Here is a 23135-nt window from a genome sequence, read left to right as displayed (position 1 = left end):
GTCAGACACCTGGAACTCCTATCTTATGTACACCACGAAGACTGTAACAGTTCAAATGGGCAGCTTACAAGCACTTCCTCAAAGGCAGTGAGAAATGCACAACAAATATCAGCAATGCTCACCACCATGAACATAAAACACAAAATGGAAGTGGGAATGGAAGATCATTAAGATCAACAGAATATTGAACTACACGCCCAAACAGTAGAACATAAAATCCGGTGATGCAGTGTTTATATTTTATAGTCTTCTGATCAAACAATACTTCGGATGTAGCATCCAGTTCCAGTTGCAAGAAAGAAGGGAGATATTAATACACTGGAAATACTTTGTCATATAAAATGACCAATCCTAACTTCTGCATGAGCAAGAGTTATAGCCTCATATTTGCCTTGAAAAGGTGACCAGCTTTGAGGCACTGATCTCATTGAAAATAAGCTGATGAGCTATAGGAATGAAAGAAATATGATTGGCATATTAAAGTGGATCTACCACATAAAGCAGACAGGTTCTTTAAATACCCAGTAACAGCTCACTATCACATAGCACAGGCTATGTAAGGCTAATAACTCCAGCGGTAGGGCCACAACCACAACATTCAGACTTCTTTTGTGAGGCTTTCTAAATGAGTGAGGATTATGTGCCAAAACTGACTAGGGGAATAACTGAGAAACTGTTGAGTTCTATACCGGGGTACTATGGGGAGGGACATTCAGAATTTTTCTGAATGTGCACAATGGCTTTCACCATCTTTCATTCTGTTGGAATGTGTATGTTAGCAAATACACTGAATGAAGGGGCACAGCAATATCATAAATTTCCAGGCATCATCAAAAAGATGCATCCTCTCAAGTTTGCTTCGCTGCAAGTTTCCTGCTTTACCATTTAGTTTTTTTCTGGTATAACTCATAAAGTCTTCTTTGATGCTTGTATGCCTCAATGTCCTTTCATTTTGCAATCAGTAGAACCACAAGTGCAGCCTTCTGTCAGTACGCAGTCTACGTTTCAGAAAGAAACCAGGAAGCATCCCAATTCCCTCATGATCTTCTTCATTAAATGATGAATTTGTATCAGCAAGTGCTTCCCTGTGCGTCTGCCAAAGGTATTGAGCCTTTAAGAAGGGATCTGTGAAAACAAACAAGTCAGGGCCAGGTGAACATACAATATGCATTTAGAAACACTCATAACAAAACAAAAGATAAATAAGAATTGAAAAGGTAAAAATTACAGTGTGCAAATAATTAAAAGAAAGTACACAAGTGCATAATGCAACATAAGCAATAGTGAAGCTAAACAGTAAGAATGTTAAAGAGAACAGGAAAAGTATTATGGAAAGTTAGATAACAGCGAGAAATAACACAGTGTGGCCAGGAAGGATATTTATCTGGACAGAATTAAGCAGGGGCATCAGTTAGGGATCACACTCACTGGCTTCCTTCAGTCACTGTCTACAATTACCTTAGTTCAAAGTTTTCCTGTGCAGACACTCCTAAACATGTGACAAGGCAATGGAGCAGGGAGAAACAAAATGGTCATCGAATAGATATCCAGCTGTACCAAAAGAGAAACCAAGAGAGTACCATTTAAATCTTTAGCAAGTTGTTTCAAAATATCATTTTTTTCAAATTGTGTGAAAATTAGGTACTCATCAAAATCTATAAACGTTTAAAGAATAAAAAATTGCCATACCTTTTTAGTTTGCGAAATAAATAATTTCAATTTCTTTTTCTGCATACAGTTCCTCCTTTCATTGCTTGCAACAATTGATTGTTTAATGAAGTTGTCTTCATAAATGATGAGTTCAGTCCTGTTCCACACCATGTTTGCTGATTAACATTGTTTCAAGTTGCACTGTGTCGAAAGAGAGCATTTGTCCCAGACGGGCTCAACTAAAATTGCACCAAGTTGATACTTAGTCACCACATTCACCTGTCACATATGGCATGTTGTGTAGTTGCACTGAATATCTTTGCAAAGAGCAACTACAATAGTTAGTACTGCACAGGTCACTGACAGTGTATTTTTACTGGGTAATCTTTTAAGTTCAACATCTCCCTCATTAATTATCTCTAACATATTGTCTGTAAAATTATACATTGATGCCATGTTGTGCAGCAGGATCCATCACCAAGATATATTTTTTTAAAATTCATTCATGTGGGCATCACTGGCTGGGCCAGCATTTATCACCCATCCTTAGCTGTCTTTTGAGCTACTTTCTTGAACTACTGCAATGTACTTGGTGTAGGTAGACACACAATGCTGCCAGTGAGAAACTTCCAGGATTTTGATCTAATGACAGTGAACTGTGATAAGTTTCCAAATCAAGGTAGTATGCAGTTTGGAGGGAAATTTACACATGGCAGTGTTCCTTTACATCTGCTGCCCATGTCCTTCTAAACAGAAGTGGTCATGGGTTTGGAAAGTGCTGGCTCAGAAGCTTTGGTGAATTTCTACAGTGCTTCTTGTTGATCGTACATAGCAGTGCTACTGAGCATTGGCGGTGGAAGGAATGAATGTTTGAGGTTACTACTCAAGACAGCAGACCTTTCCAGGATGGGTCAAGCTTCTTGAGTGTTATTGGAGCTCCAGTCATTCAGGTAAATTGGGAGAATTCCATCACATTCCTGACCTGTGCCTTGCAGATGGTGGATAGAGTCTGAGGAGCCAAGAAGTGAGTTACTTGCTGTAGTATTCCTAGCCTCTAACCAGCTCTTGTAGACATTGCATTTATATTGCTAGTCCAGTGCAGTCTCTGATCAATGACAACACCCAGGATGTTGATAGTGGGGTAATTTAGTACGGTAATGTCATTGAATATAAAGCGGTGCTGGTTAAATTTTCTTTTGTTGGGGATGGTAACTGCCTGACGCTTGTGTGGTGCAAATGCTCTACATCTCTTGTCAGCAATGTACCTGGATATTGTCCAGCTCTTGCTGCATTTGCACATGGACTGTTTCAGAATCTCAGGAGTTGAAAAAGATGCTGAACATTGTGCCATCATCAGCAAACCTCCCAGTTCTGACCTTAAGATGAAGGAAAGATCATTGATGAAGATACTGAAAATGGTTGGGTCTAAGGCACCACCTTGAGGAACTCCTGTAGATATGTCCTGGAGCTGAGATGACTGACGTTCCACAAACACAACCAACACCCTTTGTGCCAAGTATGATTCTAACTAGTGGAGAGTTTTCCTCCTGATTCCCATTAACTTCAATTTTGCCAGGGCTCCTTGATGCCACACTCTGTCAAATGTCTCTGACAATGACATACTCTCACCTCAACTCTGGATATCAGTTTTTGGTCCACATTTGCTCCAAGACTGTAATGCAGACAATGACAGTGCAGTTTGTGTTATCACACTAGATGACATAGTTTAGAAAATGTAAGGTTCACCACTAAGAAGAGAAAAGAAACTCCAAAATATTTTCCAGATGATACGAGATGAAGAAACGTTAGCATTCATAGCGACCCATAGTGTCCTAGTACACAAATCGTATACAGGTACAGCAAGAAATTAGGAAAGGAAATGACACGTTGGCTGTCATAATAGAGTTTAAGAGTAAAATCGTTATACAGAGACTTTACATCTGGAATATTGTCAATACTTTTCTGCAAGAAAGACAACATTTCGGGTTTTTGTAGAATATATGTAACAGTCCCTTTTCTGCTGTTACACTGGCACCATTCCTCACCTCTTCCTCTGCTACACTGATGACTGTATTAGTGCTGCCTTGTGCTCCCATGAGGAGATTGAACAGTTCATCAACTTTACTAACACCTTTCACCCTAACCTCAAATTCACCTGGACCATCTCTGGTACTTCCCTCCCCTTCCTGGGCCTCTCCGTCTCCATCTCAGCACAGTCTAACCCTTTCAAACTCACCAAATTCCTTGACTACCTTACCACACCTCCTCTCTCCCACCTTCCTGCAAGAATGTGATCCCCTACACCCAATTGTTCCACCTCTGCCACATATGTTCCCAAGATGGCACATGCCACTCCCGGGCATCTCAGATGTCCTCCTACTTCAAGGGCCCAAACATCCCGCTGTCATTGATTCATAATGCCCTCAACTGCATCTCTTGCATTTCCTGCATTTCTACCCTCAAACCCCCCTCTCCCCAGCAAAAATAATAACAGAGTCCCCCGGTCTTCACTTACCACCCCACCGACATCTGCATCCAACGCATCATCCTCCACCACTTCTACTACCTGCAATCCAACTCCACAACCAGAGAGATATTTCCCTCCTCACCCCTATCAGCCTTTCGTAGGGACTGCTCATTCTGCAACTCACTCATCCGCTCCACATTCCCCACCAACCCCACCACACCCAACACCTTTTCCTGCAACTGCAGGAGTTGCTACACCTGCCCCGACACTTCTCCTCTTACCTCCATCCAAGGCCCCAGACAATCTTTCCATATCTGACAGGGATTCACCTGTGCATCCCCCAACCTGGTCTACTGTATCTGTTGTTCCCGATGTAGTCTCCTCTACATTGATGAGACCAAGCGCAGACTTGGTGACTAATTCGCGAAGCATCTGCACTCTGTATGCTAAAATCAGCAACACCTTCTGGTTGCCAACCATTTTAACTTCCCCTCCCACTCCCTGAGTGACACGTCCATCCTGGGCCTCCTCCGGTGTCAGAATGATGCCACACGCAAACCGAAGGAGCCACACCTCATATTCTGTCTTGGGTGCTCACAGCCTAATGGCCTTAACATAGAATTCACCAGTTTCAAAATCTCCCGGGGCTCATCCCATGTCCAAGCTTCCTTCTCATTCCTGCTTCCTTGACCTGACACAATCTGATCACCTTTGTTCCACCTTATTGGCCCCACCCTTCCCACTAACCAGTCTCCACTACCTCCTACCTGCATCCACCTATCATCATCCCACCCACCTTTCTCCAGCCCCACCCCCATTTATTTCTGAGTTCCCTTCCCCCTCCCCATTCCTGATGAAGGCTGTAAACCGAACACATCAACTTTCCCGCTCCTCTAACGCTGCCTGACCTGCTGCGTTCCTCCAGCTCCAAACTGTATTGACTCTGACTCCAGCATCTGCAGTTCTTGCTATATCCAACACTTCTCCTGCCCCAGCTCAAAGAGTACAACACCCAGGATGTTGAGAGTGGGGTAATTTAGTATGGTAATGCTATTGAATATAAAGCGGTGCTGGTTAAATTTTCTCTTGTTGGAGATGGTAATTGCCTGACGCTCGTGTTGTGCAAATGCTCTGTATCACTTGTCAGCATATACCTATATATTGTCCAGCTCTTGCTGCATTTGCACATGGACTGTTTCAGAATCTCAGGAGTTGTAAAAGATACTGAACATTGTGCAATCATCAGTGAACCTCCCAGTTCTGACCTTAAGATGAAAGAAAGATCCTGACAGGAAGTGTAACAAAGGCTCACTAGACTGACCCCATGGTTGAATGGGTTGTCCTATGAGGAAAGATTGATCAGGCTGGTCTATATTCCACAGAATTTTGAAGAAGGAGATGTGATCCAATCGAAACTTATAAATTTCTTTACGTGTCTTGACAGTGTGCATGCTGGCAAAATGGTTTCTCTGGCTGGGGACATTAGAACATAGAATCACATGCCTAGAATTAAAAATCAGCCAGTAAATAATTATGAATCCTTGGAATTTTCTGCCTGAGAAAGCTGTGGGTGCTCATTCATTAGAAGCATATTCAAGGCAGAAGCTGACAGATTTTTGGATGCTGCAGGAATTAACGGAAGTGGTTATAATGACATGAGGTGGAGGTATGTTAAAAGATCAGCCATTACGTTATTCAATGATAGAAGAGGCTTGAAGAATTTGAATAGTCTATCACTTCTTGTTTTTATATTGTTATGTCAAATCACTTACCTTTCAGATTCAGTCTTCCTTCTTTCCTTGAGCCGCTGGGTTTCCAAGCCAAAGTGAGTTAAAAATAAAATGACTACCAATCTGAGGTCAAGAAACTATTACAATATTTGGTTCTCATGAGCAAATTGATTACCCACCTCTTGTCCTTCTCTGGTAAGTCAGATCACTGCCTGTTATAGACTCTTGTACGTTACCCTCTGGCAGCAACCCCCACTCCCAAACTCACCTGTTTTTCAGGAGTTAAAATTTAGTCCATGGTCACTGTTGTAATTTAAGAAATATGACCCTAACAATTGACAGTTTCTCTTTTTTATATTTTACAATAAATTTCACTGTAAAAAGTCTCTGAACACTTCACTGTAAAAATACACTAATCGAGTCATAAAGCCTCATCTATCCTACAGGTAATTACAAAGGATTTAGGTGTTTATTGAATCTCAATGCATATTTGTTGCAAAGGAAGCAAATCCTGGACTTATACAACAGTTTATCACAGTCTCAATTTATATCAAGCAATTCATAATCAACAAATCAATTACTTTTGAAGGACCGTTATGAGACATAACTGTAATTTAATAACATGGCATGTTTGGGCCCAATGTCCAATTTTCCAGAACAATTACAACGGTGCTGAAATTTGAGCAAGATGTAAATGAAAGGTCCAACATGATACATTGGATTAAAGCAAGGACAATGCTCTCAAAGTCAGCCTTTTATCAGTGGGCGGTGATTGATGGAAGTATTTGCCTGGATACCAGGCTAATTCTCTGCTCTTTCTTGAATTCTGCCATTTGGGATCATTTATATTCACTTGAGAATGGCAGATGGAACCATGATTTAACGGTTCTTAAGGCAGAGGTAGGTACGTACACAGGTGAAAGGTCATCGTGCGCAGGCAGGGACATGGATTAGCAATGATCATTTTGAATGGTGAAGTAGGCTCAAGGAGTGAAATGGCCAATTCTTGACCCTAATTCACATACTCGTATGTTTTCCAGTGGTTGCGCAGTCTCACTAGGAGCTGGCTGTTAAAAGGTAAGATATTATTTGACTTCCTGTCTCTAGCTCACCATTGTGAACTGCTGCTGAACCACAAGCACTCTGACATTCTCCTCCCTCACTCTCAGGAATTACTCTCACAAATGGCAAGTCATGAATAATACTTTTTTCTATTCATTTGTGGGATGTAGGCATCGTTGGCTGGTCAACATTTCTTGCCTGTCCCCTGTTGCCCTTGAGAAGGTGCTGATAAGCTGCCTTATTGAATCGCTGTAGTCCACCTGCTGTGGTAGACCCACAAAACCATTAGAGAGGGAATTCCAGGATTTTGATCCAGCAATAGTGAAGGAACGGCAATACATTTCCAAGTCAGGATGGTGAGTGGCTTGGAGGAGAACTTGGAGGTGGTGTTCTCATATGTCTACTGCCCTTGTCCTTCTGGATGGATGTGGTCATGGGTTTCAAAGCTGCTGTCTGAGGATTATTGGTGCGTTTCTGCAATGCATCTTGTAGATAATAAACACTGCTGCTCCTGAGCATCAGTGGTGGAGGGAGTGAATGCTTGCGGATGTGGTGCCAATCAAGTGGGCTGCTTTGTCCTGGATGCTGTCAAGCTTCTTGAGTGTGTTGGAGCTGCACTCATCCAGGCAATGGGGAGTATTCCATCACACTTCTGACTGGTGCCTTGTAGATGCTGGACAGGCTTTGAGGAATCAGGAGGTGAGTTACTCAACAGTATTCCTAGCCTCTGGTCTGCTTTTGTAGCAACTGTGTTAATGTGGTGAGTCCAGTTGAGCTTCTAGTTAATGGTAACCCCCAGGATATGGATAGTGGGGGATTCAGTGATGGTAACACCATTGAATGTTAAAGGATGATGGTTAGATTGTCTCTTATTGTTGATAGTCATAGCCTGGCATCTGTGTGGCGCGAATGTCACTTGTCAACTGTCAGCCCAAGCCTGGATATTGTCCAGATCTTGTTGCATTTGAACATGTACCGCTTCAGTATCTGAGGAGTCACGAATGGTGTTGTGCAATCATCGGTGAACATTCCCACTTCTGACCTCATGATGGAGGCAAGGTCTTTGATGAAGCAGCTGAAGATGGTTGGGCCAAGGATACTACCCTGAGGAATTTCTGCAGAGATGTCCTATAGCTGAGATAATTGACCTCCAACAACCACAACTATCTTCCTATGTGAGATTTTTCTCCTGATACGCATTGATTCCAGTTTTGCCAGGGCTCCTTGTGGACTCACTCAGTCAAAAGCAGCTTTGATATCACGGGCTGTCACTCTCACCTCACCTCTGGAACTCAGCTCTTTTGCCCATGTTTGAAATACAGCTGCAATGAGATCAGGAGCTAAGTGGCCTTGGCAAAAACAAACTGGGTATCACTGAGCAGGTTAATGCTAAGCATATGCTGATCGATAGCACTGTTGATGACACCTTCCATCACAATGGATGGCAGTGCAGTGCCTGGTGAGCTGCCTCCAGACCCAATAGGAATTATTCCCTGGAAATTTGCTAATGAAGGCTGACACGGAATTTTCAACAATCCTTGGATCTTTAGACTTCTAACTGGTACACTCTCCTGAGCCAGGATTTTCAAGCCTAGGTCGGGAACACAAGCTGCCGGTCCACTTCCAGGGTTTTGACCCTGTGTGGTGTGTTGCAGATACAGCCATCCAGATTTTGAAAGTGCTAGGTCAATTAATGCAAGGAACAGCCTTGTAATGCCGAGCGGGGTCCTAAGGCTACCAGAGATAACACAGAGTTTATGATGCAGGAACAGAAAGCACAGCAACAGGGAGATGCCCTCTGAAGAAGGGAGTCATTTTCTAAAAAAGCGTAGAAGTTACAGTGGCCTGTCCACTTTCACTGGAGCGATTCCACCCCAGATCCCCGACCCAAGGGCGATCAGCTGCTGCAATTGTGGCCCTATAGCTACAACAAGAGTCAGTGGGCATTGTCAATTGTTGGATTAATCAAGATTTACTGCCCTGTCTCCCAACATCAGCCCACTACGGTTGCCTTGCTGTGATCTGAGCAGGTGTCTCTTGCCACATTGCTTAACTCATTGATCTCAATTCAACACTCTGCTTGCCAAAGGGCTGTCTATCCAATCACGGTCTGACCTCTTCCATAAATGGCTCAGACCAGGTTTGTGGTGTCGGATCACCATGACAGCCAGAATGAACCTTTGCTGACCCCCAATCCGCTTCTGCAACCCAACATCTAATCTTCCAACCAATCTCAACCAAATTGTTAGTTTCACCTAAGTTCCACCAGCAACATTAGCCTGCAGTACACCTCTTTTCATGAACTCGCTGTATTCAGTTACTTGTTCCAGTACACACAAAGGTCTTACTTACACAAATTTACATTTTACTCATATTTACTGAATTTATTTGGAAAATTGTTGGAAATTTCTTGTGCCTTTCAGTCAATTTTCCAGGTTCTGATCGGCTTTCTGACAGTTCAAAGTATCTCCACAGTCATCAGACATTTCTCAAAATTTGCCAGCAGTATGGTTTTCCTAGTCCTTTATGCAAAAATATGAATAAATATTGAGGCACCACTTCCAAAAAAATTAAAATACAACAGAAAATATGACTAACGTACAAAGGTGAAAAACGAGAGAAGGTTGGAAGAGCCAGCATTCTTCCCAGCTTATTTTGTGTGAAGATCTCATTAGTCATGCTCAAGTAACTTTAATCATTTTCACAAAGGCAGCTGCCAGCTAGGCAGACCCTGAATATCCTGGCAGCAACTACACTCACAATAACACTCTACACCCGCTGAAACACAAACACCATCGAGAGGTCCTTATGGCTCAAAAAAGCAAGCAGGAACTATGGTGACAGAATCAGGATAAATATAGAGCGTGAAATTGCTGACTTGGCTTGATTCAGCTAAAAGTTGGACTGATCTGATATTGCTTTTGTCTCCTACTCATTTTCACCTTTCTACATTGTTACTGCAAGAGAAAGGAAACAGTCCAAACCTCTCCAACTCCAAATAAGGGAAAATACTATTTTGACTCAGACAGTTTGCACAGTGTTCTAGTTTAAAATGGAATTGACCTGTTGCCTTGGTTCTCCTTTCACACTGAAATAGTCAAAATTCTCTCTCCCACTTTTGTTTACAGCGATTTTCATGGTTCAATCTGATACGGTGTAAAAATTAGCATATGGAGATTGCCATCATACATGGCTACCTCCAAAAGAGTTCATAAAGAAATTGCAGGAAGTTAATCTGTCATCTTTTTCTTAACATTTTTAAAATTACATTGTTTCTATCTGATGTTGATTAAGTGCTTTGTTTTCTAAAATATGCATGGACCTTATTGACTGTAACAGAAATGCTTTACAATGAGCATTTGAAACATATAACATCATTAAGTACTTCAACCAAGTTCAAATAAAGTTAAGAAGTTTCATGTCTGGTCTCATAATCCTAAACTCCACTTTCCTGCCTCACCTCCATACTGGTTCTTATTTCCCTTACTGATTGAAAATCTATTTCAGCTTTGAATATACTTAACGACTTAACCTCAACAGCCTCCACGGTAAAAAATTCCACAGATTCACAATCCTCTCAGAGAAGAAACTCCTCGTCCTCTTCACCTTAAGTGTGAAACCCTTTATTTTGAGATTCAGCCCTCTGTCCTTAACTCTCCCACAAGGAGAACAATCTATTCAAATCCATTCCGTCAAGTTCCCACTGATTTTGTTTGTTTCAAAAAGTTTGCCTCTCATTCTTCAATGTTCCAATGAGTATAGGCCCAACCTAATCAAACTCTCCTCATAGACAGATCCTCCATACCTGTAATCAGTCTAGTGAATATTCTCTGGACTGCCTCCAATGCCAATAAATCTTTCCTTCGATAAAGGATCCAAAATTGTTGACAGTAGTGGTCTGACTCGTACCTTGTATAGTTTTAGCAAAACCTTTCTAATTTTATACTCCATATCTTTTGAAATGAAGGCCAACAGTTCATCTTCTTTCCCTATTATGTGCTGAACTTAGATGCTAGCTTTTTCATGGGTGAGGGCTTCCAAATTCCTTTTCCGTAGCTTTCGGCAGTTGTTCCCTGTTTAAGTAGTATTCAGCTCCTCTATTTCTTCCTGCCAAAGTGCATAACCTGACATTTCCACACAGTATATTCGAACTTCCAAACTTTTCCTATTCACTTACCTTGACTATATCCCTCTGCACACTTTGCTTCATCCTCACCACTTGCCCCCACCCCAAGCCCAGCCATCTACATCTGTTACAAATATGAGAATATGAATCACTCGACTGTTTATCTTTAGGAAAATGAGGTTTGATGTACTTTGGTGTGAAAGCTTCGAGGTTAGAAAGGGTACTTACCCCCTTTTCAATAGTTCCTGTCTGACACAGGGTACCCTCAGCTGCAGGAATGCTATTGGTCACGCAACGATTACTCTTACTGAGGCACCAGAGCTCTCTGCACACTTCCTAGGAAAGAATGCAGTAGCAAGTTGATCAGAATAATATTTATTTTTTAACAATTGTAGTTACATTTCTTTTGTTTTTGAGACCACCAACTTTTAATGAGCAAGTCATCAGTAACTATCAACACCACCAATCTAAATTTGGCAGCTTAAATTCAGCAGCCAGCAAGACCTGATATTAAAGGTCAGCCTGAACACCATTGGCTTTCAGAGTTTACGCATGCAAAGATTTGGACTCAAATTTCACAGCACAATCTGACAGTAAAGTGCAGTATTATGAAAACAGCACTGATAAACTGGGCACAAACCAATCACGTTGCTGAATGGATCACGGAATTTATGGCACAAGTGAGGGATATGTAAAACTCCTAACCATAATAATTGTCCACAATCTTTTACTCCAATCTATTAAACCCTCTACCTGAACAAGTCTGTCCTCACAAAACCATTCACACTCACAAATGTGACTATGCGACAACTGAGATAACAAGGTGTAGAGCTGGATGAACACAGCAGGCCAAGCAGCATCTTAGGAGTTGAAAAGCTGATATTTCGGGCCTAATCCCTTTTCTAATGTAGGGTCTCAGCCCAAAACATCAGCTTTCCTGCTCCTAAGATGCTGCTTGGCCTGCTGTGTTCACCCAGCTCTGCACTTTGTTATCTCGGATTCTTCAGCATTCTGCAGTTCCTATTATCTCTCATGCAACAACTGAGCTTGCTTTGGGCAATGTGTGGTTACATTATATCTAACACAATAGTGGCAAAATTGTTGCAACCCTGAGTACAGTTTTGGTGCAACTTCCAGGTCTTGCCCAAGGAGAACACTAAATGCCTCATGCATACTGAAGTCATTACTATGCCATTAATTTCGACTGATCTGGATCACTCACTGTATGCACACGTCCTGCAACACACAGTGCATGCATTTGAAACCCAATCAAAAGATCTACAGACTGAATCCCTGAATGTTTCAAACAACGCAATTGATGATGACGTCAAGCTGTTGCTGATGTAAGGATGCCAACACTTTATGAAAACAGATGGGTCGGCATGTCACCACCAGCTGTGAGTTCAATGGTTATTCTGAAAGTTAAGGTTAAGCTGTAATCAATGTTAAAAGTAGGATAGCAATATGGTAATTACACTTCGTAAAGGGAGGTTATAATAATAACAACTTCATTGTGGAGTTTAAACAATAATCATAGGGAGTATTCCATGTTATCATTTAGAGGTTAGTATAAAAATCTACCCTTCCTTTGTAGGACTCTGAATTATGTTGATAAAACAAAAACAATACTTGTTGAAAGCCTTGCTTCAATAGTCTCTTGCAACTACAGACCTTACATCAATAGCTCAAGCCAAACTGTTTTAACTGAACTACAACACTGGCATCTACCCATTGACATACAAAATTGCCCAGATATATGTAGGAAGCAGGACAAATCCACCCCAGTCAGTTACAGGCCTAGCAACAAACACCAATCAACAGCAAAATGTTGGAAGGAGTTGTCAACAGTGCTAAGAACCAGGACCTTCTCAGCAATAACCTGCTCACTGACGCACAGTTTAGGTTCTGCCAAGGCCGCACAGCTTCTGACCTAATTACAGCCTTGGTTCAAACATGGACAAAAAAGCTGAATTCCAGAGATGAGGTGAGAGTGACAGCCCTTGACATCAAGGTCATGTTTGACAGTATGTGACATCAAGGAGCCCTGGCAAAACAAGAATCAGGGAAAACTCACCGTTGGTTGGAGTTATTTCTGATAGAAAGGAAAATGGTTACGGTTCTTGGAGGTCAGTTATCTCATTCCAAAGACATCTCTGCAGGAGTTCCTCAAGGTAATGTTCTAAGCTCAATCATCTTCAGCTGCTTTAGCAATGACCTTCCCACTGTCATAAGGTCTGAAGTGGGATGTTCACTGATGGACAGCTGCTGCATATTGAATACAATCATTGCCTAAAGATATACATTTCTTTTATGAATATAGGGACAAGCTAGGCACATAATTGCAACTTGTTGGCGTTAATATACAGACTTAACAGGGCCCAGTACAGCCAATGCTAAGTCACGAGAGTGTAAACTCTAAAACAGCTAAGCACAATGAGCCTTGGAAAGCTTGACTTAGAACTGCGAAGTGTTGAGCTGAGAACTATGAACTTGGGTAAACCATTAACCTAGACTGTTAATGGTTATCACAACAGACGCTGACTTCTACATTGTGTTAATATTGAACGCTGATGTTATATCCACGCTTTATGCTAATGTTACACAGCTGTCTAAATAAAAGGGCAGGTGATAATTGCGGCTTTCTTTTTCCAGTTTAATGTTGCTCTGCTCAAAACGTAATAAAATGTAAGAATCATAAGTACATGTTTTGCAATGGTTGCTTGTTCAAACTGGGGAGGCAGTGGCCTAGTGGCATTATGACTGGACTCTTAATCCAAAGGCCCAGGTAATGTTCGGGAGGCCAGGTTTGAATCCTGCCATGGCAGATGGTAAAGTTGGAATTCAATAAAAGTCTGGAATTAAGAGTCTAATAATGATCATGAACCCAGTAAAACCCATCTGCTTCATTAATGTGAGAGATAATGGGAACTGTAGATGCTGGAGAATCCAAGATAACAAAGTGTGAAGCTGAATGAGCACAGCAGGCCAAGCAGCATCTTAGGAGCACAAAAGCTGACGATTCGGGCCTAGGCCCAAAACGTCAGCTTTTGTGCTCCTAAGATGCTGCTTGGCCTGCAGTGTTCATCCAGCTGCACACTTTGTTATCTCTGTTTCACTAATGTTCTTTCGGGAAGGAAACTTCCATCCTTACTGATCTGACCTACAAGTGATTCCAGACCCACAGCAATGTGGTTGACTCTTAACTGCTCGCTGGGCAATTAGGGATGGACAAAAAGTGCTAAATCTCTTCCTTTCAGGTGATAGATAACACAAGCCTCCAAAAACTAATAGGCGCCGATGCCCCCTCCGGTTTCTTTGCCCCATGCCTTCCCTCCAATTTCATCCCTTCTTCAAATCTCACCTCTTGGCATAGATCCAATTTACCTTTTAACCTATCCCTCTCTGATGCTGAATGATCCGTGCTGAATAAAGTTCTTAGCTTTATTCCTTTTGTTCCACCTCAATGAATTTTGGGAACAACACAAATTAGCTTTTTTTCTGTCTGTGACCACTTCTTTGAACAGCAGTATTCTCCCAACCACACAGACCCTTTCGCCCATCTCCAGTAGTTCCCCCTTTACCTAGACCCTTTCCTCTGGCCTCTTACTTTTACTTGATCACTTCACTAAGAACTGCGGATGTGACATGAGCCATCTTAATTTCTCTGCTCTTCTCACCCACTCCAAACTGTCTCCTCTGAACTTGCTGCACTCTATTCTCTAAGGTCTAACCCCGGCTTTGTTACCAAACCTGTCAATAAATATCGTGTTGTTGCTGTCTGGCATGCTATAATCTACTTGGCACAGGCTGATCACCAGATCTCAGACTTTTTCTCCTATCTCCCTCTGGATCATGACCCAACCATTTCAGAACAGACTTTTGTTTCCAGGACTGTCACTGAATTCATCTCCTCTGGAAATCTCCCCAGCACCATAGCTTCCCAGCTGATAGACCACAGCCTCACATAGCCTGCTTCTACCTCTTTCCCGCAATCTATAAATAGAATGGCTCTGGCAGACCTGTTGTTTCCGCCTGTTCCTGTCTCACTGAAATTATTTCCTCTTATCTTGAGTTTATGTTTTCCGCCCTTTGCTTCCTCTCTTGCCACTTACATTTGTGATGCTTCTGACACTTTTCTCAATTTCCACTTTCTCGCTTTGGCAAACTCCTCTTCAACAATCCCCCTATATGTCCATCCCCTATCAGGATGGTCTAAAGGTTCTCTACTTGCTCCTTGAAATGAGGCCTGACAGACCCTGTCCACCACCACCCTTCATGACCTGGCTATACTTGTGCTCATTTTGAACAACTTCTTTAACTCATCTAACCTTCTCCAAGTGGCTTTGGCCATGGGTACCCACATGGGTCCCAATTGTGCCTGTTTCTTTGTGGGCTATGCGGAAATTTCCTGCTGAGATCCTACTCAGGCCCCCACCCAATGTCATTGATGCTGCTTCCTGCTGTTGTTCAGAACTGAAAAAAAATTAGTCTGCTTTGCCTCTAGTTTCCATCATTCTCTCACCTTCACCTGGTCCATTTTTGACTCTTCCCTTCCTTGACTCCACGGATTCCATTTCTGGGGATAGGGTCTCCACCGTTACAAACCCAACAAGACCAGCAGTTACCTTCACTTCCTCATAGCCTAATTCCTGCCCCAGTCTCCCAGTTTCTGTCTCCACCACATCTGTTTTGACAATTCCATGTTCCATCGGGATGTCTCTGAGATGTCCTCTTTTTTCCTTAAATGAAGAATCCCCCACTACATGGCCTTCAGCCATGGCTAACTCATTTCCTGCTCTTCTATGGAATTTTCCACTCCTATGTCTTATGGTCTTCTGCCCTCATCCCTCTCCCTCTGTCCCTGAAGAAAGATTGTGTTCTCTAGGCTTGCCTCCACGAGTTGTCACAAACAAAGGATCATTTTTTTGCTCCATTCACAACCAAGCTTCCAATACTAGCTTTCCGCAGGGACTGTTCTCTCTGCAACATCCTCCTCCACTACTCCCATCACTCAACCAGTGTCCCTACGGTATCTGCTCATGTTATCAGAGAAGGCGTAACACTTGCATTTTCATCTCCTCCCTCCTCAGTGCCCAAGGCCCAAAATACATATTCCAAATAAAGCAGGGTTTAAATTGAACTTCTTTCAATCTAGTCTACTGTATTCACAGCTTATATTGCAGTTTCCTTCATGCTGTTGATAGCAAATGCAGACTGGGTGGCCACTTTGCCCAGCGTCTCTGCTTTGTCTATAAGAATAATGCCCACCTCCCCAGTTGCCTGCTACTTGGTGTGAATTGTATTGTTAATGACAGAACCCTTAGGAACATTAACAATCAGACAGATCTGGGCGTGCAGGTCCACAGTTCCCTAAAAGTGGCAACACAGGTGGCCAAAGTGATTAAGTAGGCACATGGCATATTTGCCTTCAGTGGCCAGGGCATGGAATACAAGAGTTGCCAAACCATGTTACAGCTGTGTAAAACCCTTGTGAGGCCGCATTTGGAGTATTGTTTCATTATTTATTCATTCACAGGATGAGGACATCACTGGACAGGCAGCATTTATTGCCCATCCCTAATTGCCCAGAGGGCAGTTAAGAGTCAACCATGTTGCTGTCGGTCTGGAGTCACATGTACACCAGACCAGGTAAGGATGGCAGTTTCTTTGCCTAAAGGACATTAGTGAACCAGATGAGTTTTTCCAATAATCGACAGTGGATTCATGGTCATCATTAGATTCTTAATTCCAGATATTTATTGAATTCAAATCCAACCATCTGCCATGGCAGGATTCAAACCCTGATTCCCAGAACATTATCTCGGTCTTTGGATTAACAGTCCAGCAATAATACCACTAGGCCATTGCACCCCCCACCGCCCCCCCCCCCCCCCCCGCCCCCCCACCCCACCAACCAGTTTGCAGTCTTTGGTTGCCACATTACCAGAAGGATGTGGAAGCTTTGGAGAGGATGCAGAGAATGTTCATCAGGATGTTGCCTGGTCTTGAGGGCATTGACTATGAGGAAAGGTTAAAAAGACTAGGATTGTTTTCACTGGAAAGATGGCAGCTGAGAGGAGACCTGATAGAGATCTATAAAATTATAACAGGCATAGATAAGGTGTATAGTCAGAAGCTTTTGTTCCCAGCGTTGAAATTTCAGTTACAAGGGGGCACAAATTCAAGGTGAGAGGGCAAGAGTTTAAAGGGAGATGTGCGAGGGCAAGTTTTGCATGCAAAGAGTGGTAAGAGCCTGGTATGCACTGCCAGAAGAGGTAGTGGAAGCTAGCACGTTGGCGACATTTAAGAGGCACCTGGATGGTTACATAAATAGGGAGGGAATAGTGGGATATTGACCAAATAAGGGCAGAAGATTTGTTTTTAGTTTAGTCAGGGCATGATGATTGGCACAGGCTTGGAAGGCCGAAGGACCTGTTCCTGTGCTGTACTTCTCTCTCTGTCTCTCTCTGTCTCTCTCTCTCTCTCTCTCTCATACACACACACAAAAAACCTATTTTCTTCTTGACACACCTATCATTTACACCTCAATTCTTCCTTTACCACCATGTGCCTCCCTTTGTCTTTTGTTCTGGTCACCCTCACCATCTATTATGTTCATTGCTCCTCTGTCATCAACATAAAATCCATAATTCCCCAGCCGCTTTTTACTTCTGAATAAGTCAAATTGGACTCGAAACATTAGCTCACCTCCTCTCTCCACTGACACTGCCAGACCTGATGAGTTCCCCGGCATTTTCTGTTTTTGTTTCATATTTTCAGCATCTGCGACATTTTGCTTTTATAACAGTCAATAAAACCTTAATGGCAATGGGAAAGTTCTGAAATTCGAGTTATTGCTACCCAGAATAAATTTACTAACAAAAAAGGAAGTAAAGTATCTTGTGAAAAGAGCATTCTGCACCATTTGCCACCCCCCAGAAACAGAAGCAGACCATAAACTTGGACAGCATCTAAGCTTGGGATGATAAATGGCAGGTAATATCTGCAGGTACAAATGCCAATCAATGGTCATCTCCAACAAGCTAGAATCTAAGCAACTCCTTTTTATGTTCAATGGTATAACAATCATTGAAGTCTCCACTATCAACTTCCTGAGGATTTTGATCCTGAAGAACATAGCTAAAGGCCATCAATATAAAACTGTCTCTGAGAAATTCAACAAGGAATTCAGAAAAACTTCCTTAATCAAAGAATGGTAAGAAAGTAGTACTCATTGGAAAGAGAGTTGGACTAGCCATTTAAGTACTGTGATTACAAGAATAGGTCAGAGGCTAGGAGTATTGTAATTTATCTTCTGTTTCTCCAATGCCTGTCCAACATCTACAAGACACAGGAGCGTGATGGAATGCTCCTCATTTGTTTGGCAGCTCCAACAACACTCAAGAAGCTTGACACCATCCAGGACCAAGCAGCCCACTTGACTGACACTCTATCTACCACTATCAACATTCAGTCTCTTCATCATCATCATCATCTCTTCATCTTCATCAGCATAGTGGCAAATAAGTGCATGATATAAAAATTGCATTGCAGTACCTCACAGAGTAGCCTTTGACAGTACCTTCCAAATTCACGACCTACATCACATACAATGGCAAGAGCGACATGGCCACTCTAGCACCAATGAGATCCCGTCCAAGCCACACACTATCCTGAGGTAGAGCTATATAACGATTCCTTTACCGTCATTGGATAAAAATTCTGGAGATCCCTTACTAACAGCACTGTGAGAATATCTGCCTTCCAAGGTTTGCAGTTTGCAGCACTTCAAGAAGGCAGCACCTTCTCAAGGGTTGGGCACTGAGTACTGGCCTAGTCAGCAGCACTCACATCCTGTGAGCAAGTATAAAATATTTCTACTTACAGAGCACTTTTAAGCATGCTACAGTGCTTCACAGTGACAATATCAAACAAAAGCTGTGTCAAAACAATGGGTGGATAATACGTACACAGTATTTTGTCCAAGTGTTGTAACCATGTTACAAAAAAAGATTTTGTGGTACTGGACAGGGTACAAATGAGATTTACGATGATGACACAAGGATATGTGCAGGAAAGGATTAACAGTCTGGAAAAAGTTTTCTTGGAAAAAGACTGAGGACTAACCTAATAGAGATCTTGCAAAAGATTAGAGTGGATGTAAAGAAAATGACTTCTTTTCAGATGAAAAGCATTAACTACAGGCCATCAAAATAAAAGTATCCAAGAAATCCAATAGGGAATTCAGAAGAAACTTGGCTTCTCAAAGAATGGTCAGAAGGTGTTACTCATTACCACAGGGAGCAGTTGAAGCAAATAACATTGGTGCATTTAAGGGGACTCAGACAAGTATATGAGGGAGGAGGATTGATGGCTACAACATCAGAATTAGAGGACGAAAAATGGAAGGAGTCTTGAGTAGACCAAAATGAAGTGATTAGGCCAAAAGTGCTCATTTTGTGCTGTATTTCCATGTAATCCTATGTAAAATTAAAGATCAAGTCAGACAAGGATTCATTAGGGAAAATAATCTAAAACTTTATCAAAACTTTTGGTTGTACGGAGACATTTGGAGGATGCAGTTTTAGAGGTGGAGAGATTCAGCACGGGCCTAGCAAAACTAAGGGCCTCTGCAGCTGAATGCACAACCACCATTGGTGCACCAATCAGGACTTGCAAAAAGTTGCAATTAGGGATACAGAAATCTCACAGCATTGTCGGAATTTACAGAAAAGTGCAAAGCTGTAAGGCAAACCCATGGGCTTGAATTTTAATATCAAGGCAGTTGAGGTACAGGCAATAGACTCGTAGCTTACCTTAAGCTTACGGAAGGTGGAAGGTGGGATGTCAGCGAAAAGGGAAAAGGAAAAGTTAAGTCTAGAAATAACTAAGGTCACAAAGACAAAAGAGCTTCAGCAGATAATTTCAGGTGAGGGAGAATCAGGTGCTGTTTCAGATGTGGAAATTATTATCCACAAAATACAACGGAATTGTCGCAAGTGAATAAGCTAAAGAATTCATTTATTATGGAGAAACAAACCTAAAATCAGCAAAGCTATTTGCAAAATGGTGTCACTTTCGATTATGATTAAAATGTTGCACCATTGGAGTCTGAAATACATCTCTCATTCTGTATAATCCTGCAGAAAACACTGACTTCAAAGTGCCCACATCTTTAAGTTAACTTCCTTATATGTATAGCTCAGAATGAAGAGCTGCAGAGGGATGCATTTTTATCCTTTTTTGCTCATGCTGTTCCAATCTCGTGATGTGAAAAAACTTTGAAAAATTCCAATTACAGCAACAAATTTTATTCTTCATTAAATACGATGTACTCCGAATCTTATTTCGACAATAGTTGAGTTCAGCAAGATGTAGGGTATCATACTATCTGTCTGCAGCACCTGAACTTTACATTTATATTTACAGTTTCCTGGCAGCCGATATTGAACATTCAGTTATTTCTCATAGCTCAAGCCTGTAAGGCTGCATTGACTTGAATGCATTAATTAAAGAACTCTGGTCTTTCTAACAGACTCACAATTTTAATTGCTATAAAAATAAACAAATGCAGTATAATCGTTAATTTTTATTCTACTGTCATTTACGCTTTATTGGTTTTTCTGATTCAAGCAGCATTCCCTGACCAAAAGGGGAGGCAATTTCTTTACAAGCATCTGTGAGGACATCTATAACAGCAGCATAGATAGTGTCTCATTTGCAAAAGAGATGGGCATAAATTGAACTTAGTGCTTCTCTTTCATCTCATAATAATGACAGAAGGTGAGAACAACAAACCAAAATCTTCCAAGCATAGTATATCTGAACAGAGATTCCCTAACTTTTGGCTTCTGACACTCTCCCTTTGACCCACCTTACTGTCTGGTGTTATGAAAATTCTGCAGCCTCTCTGAAACACATACTTTTGGTATAAAAAAATCATTTCTGCATTAATTTAGCGCTATTTTTATTTTGCTTACAGAACACAAAACTTCCTAAATAGAGGCATAGAGATGTACAGCAAGGAAACAGCCCCTTTGGTCCAACTCATCCATGCTGATCAGATATCCAGTATAAACCTAGTCCCATCTGCCAGCATTTGGCCCATATTCCTCTAAACCCTTCCTACTTATGTACCATCCAGATGCCTTTTAAATGCTGTAATTGTACCAGTTTTCACCACTTCCTCTGCCAAATCATTCCATAGATGTATCACCCTCTGCGTGAAAAAATTGCCCCTTAGATCCCTTTTGAATCCTTTCAAGTTTCACAACATCCTTCCTATAGCAGGGTGACCAGAATTGCACATGATATTCCAAAAGTGGCCTAACCAATGTCTTGTACAGCCACAACATGACCTCCCAAATCCTGTGCTCAATGCACTATCCAATAAAGGCAAGCATGCCATATGCCTTCTTCACTATCCTACCTACGGGTAGCATGGTGACTCAGTGGTCAGCACTGCTGCCTCACAGTATCAGGGACCTGGGTTCAATTCAACCCTTGGATGACCATCTGTGTAGAGTTTACATGTTCTCCCTGTGTCTGCGTGGGCTTCCTCCGGGTGCTCTGGTTTCCTCCCACAGTCCAAAGATATGCACATTAGATGAATTGGCCATGCTAAATTGCCTGCTGTGTTCAGGGATGTGGAGGCTAGGTGGGTTAGCCATGGCAAATGTAGGGCTACAGGGAGTGGGTAGGGGATGGATCTGGTTGGAATGCTTTTTGGAGGTCTGGTGTGGACCAGTTGGGCAAATGGCATATTTCCACACTGTAGGGATTCTATTATCCTGCCTGTGATTCTACTCTCAAGGAAATATGAACCTGCACTTCAAGGTGAATTTTAAATATGTATTGTATATTATTGTGTGCACTTGCAATGATTTTTCCTGACTTTTAGAATTTATCTGGATCTATATGCTTCTAGCTTTTTCAGTTTAGGTGAGAGCACTACAGCATTGGTGAAGTTGGCACGCAATCACTGGAGTTAGTAATCTCTGTTTAAGGTTAATAGACTGACATTGGTAGTTTGGTGCTAATGTTGCTGGATGATGAGGTTGAGACTATCTTCGTATTTTGTAAAGCTCTGTTTGACTTGTCAAGCTGTTGCGAAGTTGGCAGAGTTACAGTAAATTATATAAAAATCATTGGAGCTGACAGAGAGTTCTGTTCAGACTGATCGTGTTGACATCTAATATCAGTTCTCACTTCTCCTCTTGTCCGGTACTAATTAACAGAGCAGAGCACACACAGTCACTCGAGGTGACATCTTAACACGGCGGAACGAGATGCCTTTCAGCAATGTTCCAATGACAGCCTAATTATTTTGGCAGACCTCTTGAAATATTTTGAGCAGCCATAGACCTTGATTGCGTGTTCATGCTTGAGAACACTACCTGGTCTTCACTTAGAAAACATAACTGGCGAATGGGGCTAGATTAATTTAGGGTATCTGGTTGGCATGGACAAGATTGACCAAAGGGTCTCTTTCCATGCTGTACAGCTCTATGACTCTCTGACTCTTTCACTGTGCAGCCACAGCAGTAGTCCCACCTTTAAATGCCCTCTGAAGGGGTATAAAAATCACTTGGTTCAAGGGTAATGAAGGATGGGCAACAATTCCTGACTTTACCAACAACATCAAAATCTCACCAAACAAAAAAATAATTAGACACCAAGTGAGCAGCTGCAAATGACTTTGTTTCAAGCCTAATGCTACCCTTTCTCAGAAGTGAAAGGATTAGAGAATTGTGAATTTTGTGCTAGACCAGCAGGGATGGGGAGGAGTATATGCTGTTAGAAATGATTCTGAGGGTTTCCACAGCCAAAGGTAAAGAAGCTGCTAACGGTGGTGATGGGAAGATAAAATGTAGCAAGGGTGTCAATGAAGGTGTGACATGGAGAAAATGGGTCCAATTTGCTGACAGCAAAGTCACCAAAACAGAGGCAAGATGTGCGCGCGTGTGTGTGTGTGTGTGTGTGTGTGTGTGTGTGTGTGTGTGTGTGTGTGTGTGTGTGTTTATCTGTGTGTGTGTGTGTGTGTGTGTGTGTATTTCTGTATTTGAATGCATCTATGTGCATGTGCGTGTGTCTTTTGTGT

General features: G+C 42.0%; 1 protein-coding gene across 1 annotated transcript in view; it reads right to left on the bottom strand.

Moving 5' to 3' along the window:
* adamts6 (ADAM metallopeptidase with thrombospondin type 1 motif, 6) overlaps nucleotides 1-23135 on the bottom strand; it is a 324888-nt gene that overhangs the window by 112828 nt on the left and 188925 nt on the right. Inside the window, exon 12 of the mRNA XM_048554806.2 lies at nucleotides 11264-11371. Coding sequence (XP_048410763.1) covers nucleotides 11264-11371 — 108 coding nt within the window. The remainder of the gene's footprint in view (nucleotides 1-11263; nucleotides 11372-23135) is intronic.

This window comes from Stegostoma tigrinum, chromosome 1 (genome assembly GCF_030684315.1).
Source record: "Stegostoma tigrinum isolate sSteTig4 chromosome 1, sSteTig4.hap1, whole genome shotgun sequence".
In the NCBI taxonomy this organism is placed as follows: domain Eukaryota; kingdom Metazoa; phylum Chordata; class Chondrichthyes; order Orectolobiformes; family Stegostomatidae; genus Stegostoma; species Stegostoma tigrinum.
This window is presented reverse-complemented; position numbering and strand designations above follow the sequence as displayed.